This window comes from Nematolebias whitei, chromosome 1, assembly GCF_014905685.2.
Source record: "Nematolebias whitei isolate Nwh7 chromosome 1, NemWhi1, whole genome shotgun sequence".
Taxonomy (NCBI): domain Eukaryota; kingdom Metazoa; phylum Chordata; class Actinopteri; order Cyprinodontiformes; family Rivulidae; genus Nematolebias; species Nematolebias whitei.
This window is the reverse complement of record NC_056498.1, coordinates 51,721,646-51,730,892: the sequence shown is the minus strand read 5'-3', so window position 1 is coordinate 51,730,892 and position 9,247 is coordinate 51,721,646. Positions and strand designations below refer to the sequence as shown.

The 9,247-nt window shown below is 44.1% G+C and overlaps 1 protein-coding gene across 2 annotated transcripts in view; it reads right to left on the bottom strand.

The window, feature by feature from the left end:
- Positions 1 to 1,515: 1,515 nt before the first annotated feature.
- The window catches only part of mcu (mitochondrial calcium uniporter), a 76,038-nt gene continuing 68,306 nt past the window's right edge, over positions 1,516 to 9,247 (bottom strand). For both annotated transcript variants that reach the window (XM_037678524.1, XM_037678528.1), the window contains exons 3-9: positions 8,281 to 8,344; positions 6,753 to 6,923; positions 6,489 to 6,593; positions 5,293 to 5,453; positions 5,019 to 5,222; positions 2,780 to 2,896; positions 1,516 to 2,694 (exon numbers count right to left, since the gene is read on the bottom strand). In XM_037678524.1, the coding sequence (XP_037534452.1) occupies positions 2,614 to 2,694; positions 2,780 to 2,896; positions 5,019 to 5,222; positions 5,293 to 5,453; positions 6,489 to 6,593; positions 6,753 to 6,923; positions 8,281 to 8,344 (903 nt within the window). In that variant the 3' untranslated portion in view covers positions 1,516 to 2,613. The remainder of the gene's footprint in view (positions 2,695 to 2,779; positions 2,897 to 5,018; positions 5,223 to 5,292; positions 5,454 to 6,488; positions 6,594 to 6,752; positions 6,924 to 8,280; positions 8,345 to 9,247) is intronic.

Sequence of the window (9,247 nt, the reverse complement as noted above, 5' to 3'; positions counted from 1 at the left end):
TGTGGTTTTAAAACTACAATTTTATTTATTAAAGAGGAAAAAATGATCCAAACCCATCTGGTCCAACAGTATGTGGAAATGTAATGGCTCCATTTGTTAAATCGTGCATTTTTTGGAAAGTCAAGTTCGGTTGCGCAGCTACATCCAGACCTGATCTCCAACAGATCTGTAGAATCAAGAAATCACTTAAATACAGCCGTTATCCACAAATGGCGGAAACACAAAACGGTGAACCTCCCCACAACAAGAGCGCGTCGACGATTCGTCTGGAGGTCCCGTAAGAACCCAGAATAACATAAGGTCAACAATTAAGGTCAGAGTTCACCATTCAACAATAAAGAAAGGGCCATGAGAGCGTTTCAAGACCAAAACAACTCCCCGAAAATATGTATAAACCACAAAGTCTTGTCTCACATTTACCAAAACACATCTTAATCTGAAAAACTTTTGGGAAAACATTCTGTGGATTGACAAGACAAAAAAAAAAGGAACTTTAAAAAAAAATTTTTTTACATCCGACTAACAAGGGCGGCATGGTGGCGCAGTGGGTAGAGCTGCCACCTATAGCGAGAATGTTTCCATATTGAATCCCGGCCAAGGTCCTTTCTGGGTGGAGTCTGCATGTTCTCTCCGTGCATGCGTGGGTTTTCTCCGGGTACTCCGGTTTCCTCCCACAGACCAAAAACATGCATGTTCAACTGATTAGTGACTCTAAATTGTCTCTAGGTGTGAGTGAGAGAGTGAATGGTTGTTTGTCTCCATGTGTCCCTGTGATGGACTGGAGACCAGTCCAGGGTGTTTTGCACGGTGACTGATGGACATGGGCACCAGAGACCCCCATGACCCGAAAAGAAAGAAGTGGGTAAAGATATGGCTAACAGTGCAGAGTGATCAAACACAGCGGTGGTACTGTGATGGTCTGGGCCTGCGTTACTGCTCCAGGACCTGGACACTTCACTGTGATTGATGGAACGATGAACAGACGGAGCCACAACAATCCTGAAGCACAATGACCTTAAGCTTGAGCTCACTTGGGTTTGGCAGCATTCGGTGGTTTGAAGCTCAGCAGCAACTTTCCTCCACGGTCAGACTCATGGTCAGCTGCGGCAAACGCTTCTTTTCTGTTGTCAACACCACGGTGGCACAACTAGGAGACAATTACTCCTTCATTTAAGGACTGGTTGGCTTTTACATCATATTCTTCAGACTATAAGGCGCACTTAAAATCCTTTAATTTTCTCAAAAATCGACATTGAGCCTTATGGTCCGAAAAATAAGATAGTTTATTTTCCCTTAATAAATTAAATTAAAATTTGAAAACTGCATTTTGCATCCACTCGGGTCGTCTCTGTCTGATAATAACATTTGTCTGATGATTCAAAACTAGTGCATGCGACCAAACAGCAGAAACAGAAGACATCTGTAAGAGGGCGCATCCCTTTCCACAGCTTTGTATTGCCAGATATGAACCTGTTAGTACGAGCGATACTTAAAATCGGTGCAACACTACGGTTTTGTTCCGGGGTGGGGGGGGACTTCATGGCAAGGCGGATGCAAATGGCTTCTTCGTAAAAATTATATTTGAAGCGAGCTCCTCCTCCCACTGGCAAAGATAAATAAATAAAAACTAGCCTCTGGTCATTTGTTTATTTGATTGTATACATATATATTCCTATTTTTCATAACAAATATACTATGGCTTTGAAAATAAAAAGTGCCAAAATATTATTATTTTTTGGAATAAAAGAACACACAGTGATGTTGTTGTCGGTAGTAGTACTCGTACTCGCCGGGTCGCTACAGGACATCAGCAGGAAGGAGGAACTGGGGTGTCGCCATTCCTGCTTCCTGCCGGGGAAGATACGCTCCTGACGAGGGTCACACAGGGAGGGACGGCTGTCAGGCACCTGGAGGAGGTGCAGCTCAGGGAGGCGGCGGGGAGGCAGCAGAATCCAGCTGCAGGGGAACCAACGTCTCCCTGATGGCGTGACTGCAGTCTGAACGTTCTTGTAAACTTTTCCCTGGAGCCTGAACAGGCTGAGAATAAGTGTGTGCGTGGACAGTTTCACTGCGAGAGGAGGCGGGGCTAAACTGACAGTGTGGGCGGGTTCTCTGCCCCAATGATAGTCCTTCATTCACACACGCACACAAAACAAAAGTCGCTCCTCTGTGTGCTCCCTGTCCTGGAGCGCCTACAAGCGCGATAATCCACATTTATCAGGGTGGCTTCCTGCAGGTCGTCCCTCCACAGTTTTTGAGGCATATCAGCAGCGCCCAGTTTGATTTTATCACCATCATCATCGCCGTCTTCCTTTTCATCCTGGTCTTCATCCTTTGGCTGTGAGAAGTTTACAGTTCTAGCTTTTCTCACCCTTCTTTTTAAATCGGCTCTAAGCAGGTTTTCCATCTGAATTCCAGCTGGAGATTTCAGTCAGGAAAGCAAAATGAAAAAAAAAAAAAAAAAAAAAACTTCCACGGTTAAAAAAAGGGATGGGCTTATTGGTCAAAGAGGTAAGGTGTTTTTGTGGGGCGGGGAGGCAGGGGCATTGGATGGCAGAAGAAGAGAAAGCGAGTTGTAGGAACTCAGACTGGAGGGGGGAGTTACACTTGCCATCAATTTTTAGTTTCCGTGAGCTGTTGGATCGGGAGCTGGAGCTGGAGCGGGTCTCGAAGGCGCTTCAGGTCCAACTCCACCTGGACAGAGAGGACAGGTAAAACACGTCAGGACAAACGTAAAGTCTAAAGTGGCAGAGTCACAGATCCGCTGCCAAAGCTTCACCTCAGCGATGTCATCCTTCAGCTTGTTGTACTTCTCAACGTCGAAGTGTGTCCTTTTCACCCCCTTGTGAAGGAACAGAAGGTACTGTCGGTCTCTTGCGTCGGGATAAATGTACTCCTGCAGGTCACAGGGGGACAAAGACGGAGCAGTTTGTAACAGATACCAGTTTATCAGATGTCCCGCTTTCTTGTCCTTGAGCCAAACCACACTGGAGAAACATGACTGCGTTGTCCTTGGAGCTAAAAATTATTAGTAACTCATATAAAGTGAATTGAGCTGTTAGAGACAACAACCACGTGAATCAGGTTTCAGGAAACAACACAGCGACGACTGCTTCACTGAAGGTTTTTAATTATGTCGTTGAAGCCCTGGATGCTAAGGATTATTGTGCTGCACTTTATTTACACCTGTCTAAAGCTTTTGACACTGTGGATCATGACATCTTGTGTCATAAACTCTCAGAAATTAGTTTTTCAGATCACACCATTGGTTGGTTCTCGAACTATCTCTCAGACCGGAGGCAATGTGTTCAACATAATGACACTTCCTCCAGTTATTTAACAATCAACAATGGCGTACCGCAAGGCTCAGTCTTAGGATCTACACTCTTTACAATCTACATAGGTAATGTAGGTCAAAGCATCCCTGATGCATCCTTACATTTCTGTGCTGATGACAGTTGTTTATTGTCGAGCTAAAACTGTTGCTAAGGTTTTTCAGCTTTTGCAATCTGCTTTCGACATCATCCAGTCAGATTTGTTCCGTCTCAAACTTGTCCTAAACGGAAACCAAAAGGATGTTGCTTTCAAACAGGAAGTCGATCCCAGCAGTTCTTCCTCTGATTTTATCCTAAAATGGCGTCCCTATTGAGTTTGCCAATTCCTATAAATATTTGGATATCTTGGTCGATCTGCATCTCTCTTTTAAGCTCCACGTGGAAAACTTGGTAAAGAAACTGAAAGTTAAACTGGGTTCCTTTTTCAGAAACAAATCCTGTCTAACCCTGAATGCTAGAAAACGCCTTGTATCTGTGACTTTCCTTCCCTCAATTGATTACGGTGACATTATTTACATGAACGCTCCTACAAGAACCCTGCAGATGTTGGACGCTGTCTATCACGGTGCACTAAGATTCATAACTGGCTGTGATTATCGTACCCACCACTGCACCCAGTATTCACTGGTTAACTGGACATCATTAACTTCACGCAGACTCTCTCACTGGTACATTTTCATCTTTAAATCACTTCTTGGTCTGTTGCCTTCACACATCTCCTCCTACATGTCTCTGCGTGAGTGCAGCTACAGCGTGCGCTCTCAGGACATTATTACCTGCAGTGTTCCCTCAGTGAGGACTGAACTAGGTAAAAGGGCCTTCTCCTACTCCGCTCCTGTTTCCTGGAAAATCTTACAAAAAGCTCTGAAGTTCTCGACCTTGACCTCTCTAAGTGGCTTCAAACATCTGTTAAGTTTTTAGTTTTCTACACCGCCTTATAGTCTACCTGTTTTTTGTTACATTTTTTTAATGCCATTTTATTTTCACTTGTTATTCTCAATTTGTGCGCATCCTTTATGATTGTCTACTGTTGTCATCACTCTTTGTTAAAATCAGGTCTCTCTTGTAAATGAGTCCCCGAGGCTCAATGGGATTAACCTGTATAAATAAAGGTTGAAAACTTTGTTTTTTTAATAAACCTAAAAATATAGTTTGATTGTTGGTTGTTAAAGCTCCTGTCACACTGGTACCCATTTTGTTATATGAGCTGGTGCGAACAGAAATGCCTATTTAATAGAACCGAATGCAAAAGAAATACAACACATTTTGTGAAATGTCAAGTCCTGTGACGATGTTGTCGACATGTTTTCATTGCATATGCATCGGGTTGGAAAGTGAAAAAGTCACAGCGTAAAACCACATTAGTGTCACAATACGGCATAGAAATGCAAGGCGGATTTGCAAAAGTGTGATAATGGTATAAAGGTTATGGTAAATGGGTTAAATGGCAAAATTAAATTTAGGATCAGAATGTTCTGGATTGATATAACCAATTCTTCCTCATTTTGTACGCCTAAAGAGGACTATATTTGCTTCGTAATACACAGCTGAAAGCTTTAAACCTCACATTTGGGACGCTTTAATCCAAGTTTGGCCTTTAGCTCGGTTGTTTTATCTAACGCAGCTTTTCTTCATACGTTCACTGAGCCACACGTGCTGCACGTACACAGTCCTGAGTCTTACCTGACGTGTGAGAACGAAGTAGGCATACATGGCCATGGCTGTGCCATAAGTGATGAAGTAAGTGACCGGCTCCATGATATCCCAGGAGTATTCCCACCAGGTCAGCCTGGCCAGGATACCAAACTGGGTGGCCATGTACGCCATGCCTCCCCACAGCACCCAGGTGGTGCGCCGCTCCGCCTTCCTGCTCAGCTCCTCCTTCACCTGCAAAGGTTACGAGTTCAAAAAACTTGCAGCAATTTGTAGAATTACATTAAAAAAATGAATAATGGACCTTCTCTAGAGGGCGGAGTTGAGAGTTGAGATCTTCCAGCCGTCCAATCAGCTCTCTCTCTTTGCCGAGTTGGTGCTCCTCGATGTGCAGCGTGGTGTACAGCTGCTGCACTAGAAATTTGACGTCATTTAACCTTTCGGCCTCCTCGTGGGGCAGGATCTCTGTGCACACAGATAAACACGTCTGAATACTGACGGTGACAAAAGAGGGAGTTTCTTGATTCAAAGAGACTGAACTTAGTTCTAGACCGGTCACGATAACTAATTTTGCTGGGCGATTAATTGTCTCAGAAATTATTACGATAAACGATAATATTGTTTGAAATTTGACAATAATTGGTAATTGTCAAATTTAAGAAGAAATGTTGGTTAATTTTTGTGTGTAGTACCTTTTTTGACCAATGGATGGCAGTATAATCTGTTTAGAACTGAATTGTTTGTATTTTTTATGTTTTAGTATTTTTTATATTTTTTTGTTATTTTTTATATCTTGTGTGATTCCTTGTGTATGTTCCTTTTTACTGAAACTCAGGCACAACAATTTCCTGCGGGATCAATAAAGTTATATCTTTTCTTATCTTATCCGACTGTTTGAACTGAAGGATGGATAGTGAGGGAGTGAGCAGCGTGTCGCTTTAAGAAAAATGGAAGGGAGGCCCCTTGACGTGACATGGGCTGTCTCTCATTCCTGGTTCTCAAAATGGCAGACGCTGAGTATGGTTTGAGCTCTTTAGCAAAGTATTTTTCACACAAAGTTTTTAATAAAAAAAATTTTGACAAGTTCTCGGCTTCTTTTTGCAGAGAAAAAACATTTAGACGAAGGTACGGGTTTCAACAGTGAATTTTGGAGCTTGGACAAGACTGAAGTTTTTACCCAAGGTCGGCCTGTTAGCTTAGCTCGTAGTTTAGCTTCTCAGCTTACCTGCTTTTAACGATCCAAAAACACAATTTTTTCATTCATTCAACCTTTATTTTGGACGGTTAAAACAGGTTTTAAAGAGAAAGGGAGGAGTCAGTGAAAAGCACCGGAGTTGAGCCTTTTGTCATCCAGTGTCTTCAGTAGAAAGAGAGAGACACGAAGAAACAATAAAGCCGATAAATGGAAATCAGGTTGATAATTTTCATTTATCATGCGATTAATCAATTTATTGTTTATCGCGACAGGCCTACTTAGTTCCTCCCTTTGCCGGGACTCACCTCTCCTCGGGGGCTGCACGAGGTGTGTGGTGTCGTTGATGACGAGCTTGAAATCATCCAGCAGCAGGATGTCGATGCCCGTGGAGGAGGCGATCCTTGCTCCGTCTGCAGTGAGAAACAAACGAGAAGGAAGGCAGGAGGTGAAACGTTTCCACTTTGAATTCTCTTCACCTCTCGTGGTAATATTTACTCCCCAGCAGAGGAAAACGATCTGTATAAATGCGGCGTGTGATGCGGCGTGTGATGCTGTGTTTGCATGCGTACCCATGGAGTAGATGGCTACCCGGTCGATGCCTCTGTCCTCCGCCTGGAGCTGCTGCAGGAAAACTCCCACGCAGTCGCTGAGAGGCTTGAGGGTGAACTGACAGCGCTCTCGCCTGGACGGCAAGCTGACGGAGAACACAGGGAGCCCGTTCTGATACACCACCGTCACCCCTGAGAGGGTCACCAGGACGAGAAGGGGGGTGGGAGGGATGAGCGAAATGTTCCACATGTCTGAACAGTTTCTACCTAAAACTTTCAAAACTATCAGTTTTCAGGAAAAACCTGGGAACTAAAGCGTCAGAGCAGAAGTGCACTGCAGGCTGCTGTTTTCAATAAATTCTCTTCAGACGTATCATCAGAATTAATTGCGTTCATTTAGCGCCGATCCTTCCCGGAAGAGCTGCAGCTGATTGTTTGATGCCAGCTATTGATGTTTGTCATTTCCACACGCCGAACAAACAGCCCTCTAAACGAGACTGACAATCAAAGTGACATTCTGGGAACCATCACAATTTATTAATTCCATAAAAGATTATCGTAGCAATAAAAGCAAAAAAGAAGGAAATTAATCAGCGCTCGGAGGACTAACAGAAACTGCTCTGAACGCCATTTTGGAGTTCATTATTTAGATTTTGTGTGCTTTGCTGCATTTTAGCATCGCCAAAGGAAATTGATATTTTTGTCTCCAACCGTCCCCCAGAGGCTCTTTCTTGCATGCTAAAAAGGTCTGTAATGCAGCTCTACTCTTCCAAAACCAAACAATACTCATAAAGAGCCCGCTCAGGTTATAGTAGTATCATGGTGAATGGGCTCCAGTGACAGAGTCATGAATCAGAGCCCTTTGAGGAAATGGTCTCGTTGCTCCTGCGTCTAAAACCTCCAAGGCTCTGCAGTGAATCAGCAGATCTTCGAACTCGCACAGAGAGCTGCAGGAGCATCAGCTGGCAGCTTCTTTTCGTGGGATTCTGTGTGTAGACGCAAAAAAATATATTCTATTTCACATACATTACTTCCTTTATAATGATGACACCTTGAAAAATCTGGTCAAAGTAGATGAGTTGCTCTTCTCTTGCACCCATTCTGCCTTCTCCTCTATTATCCTGCCATCACAGACACGCTGAGGATCATCAGCCTGTCTCTGTTACGGTCCAACAGCTATTAGAGCGCACTTCCAAATCAAATCATCCTCGTCTGAAATGCTGCTGCCTCTGTCTCTCAGCTAGCCAGCCTTTCTCTTTCTTTGCGTCATTCACACTCCCCGCCACAGACAAAAAGATGCCAGGGACAAATTCCATATTAATGGCCACCGAGCTGCGAGCTCCAAACGAGCCTGAGCCGTCAGGTAAACCTGTAGCAAATGTCATTTTTCCTCAGACGGGAAACAAAAGCAGGTGCAGAGACGAGAAGTTTCTATTCTAAATGGAAATCCCTCACACAGGTCACATGGTTAAAAAGAACCTGCTACAGGAGCAGTGCCCAGGATTGATTTCTATGAGGTAAGGAGTGTTAGAGGAGGGGTCGGCTTTACCTTCAGGAGCAGATGAGGAACACAACAGTCTCTGGCCATGCCACGAGGAAGCGCCGCTCCAAACCTGCAGACAGGAAGAGAAAACAAACTGTTTCTTCTGCTTCATCTCCACCCTGCTCCAACCCGACATGCTGTTCCAAGTGCTGCAGGCCAATGAGCGACACTTCACAACTAAGTATCATTGAACAAAACCATTTGTGCTCTGTAGCAATGTTTCCATCAGGAGTAATGTCCCACTCAGGAAGGAAGGAGTAATCACGTTATGTTATAGAGTCACAGCCTGCTAGCTTGCCCGCCTGTCCATCCATCTATCCATTCATCATTTAAGGTCATGTTGCAGAGGCAGCAGACAAAGACAGAAGCCTAGACCAAACTCTCCACAGCATCAGTCTTCACCTCCTCCTGGGGGGTACCATAATGTTCCCAGGCCATGTTTCTCCATTAGGTTTTGAGTCTCCTCTTAGAAGGATGTGCTTTCAATGGGAGGCAACCAGGAACCACTGAACCACCTCGGCTGACTCTTTGATGCAGAGGAGCGGCAGCACTTCTCCAAAGTCCTCATCAAATCTCTAAAGAGGGTTGACACTACAGTTTTCGGCCACCTAAGACGAAATCTTTCCAAGTGAAAAACAAAAGTTGCGAGAAAAACTGAGCTTGAATTGTTGGTTTGTGGTAAATCAGTGTGACAGATTCACCTACAGTAGATTCAGTACGCTATAGTGACCTACAACAATGACCGGGTTGAGACGTTTCATCCTTCATCCAAAGGACTTCATCAGTCCGAGGAGCCACAATAAGCTCCCCAGAAACCATCATGTCATCAGCAAACTGGTTGGCCCACTATGTGAGTGTGCTGTTTGTGGGACTGAATTTGTTGTGGCTCCTCTGACTGATGAAATCCTTTGGATGAAGGACAAAATGTCTCAACATAAAAAGAAACCATCCAGGTGACCTGACTGAACTTTGT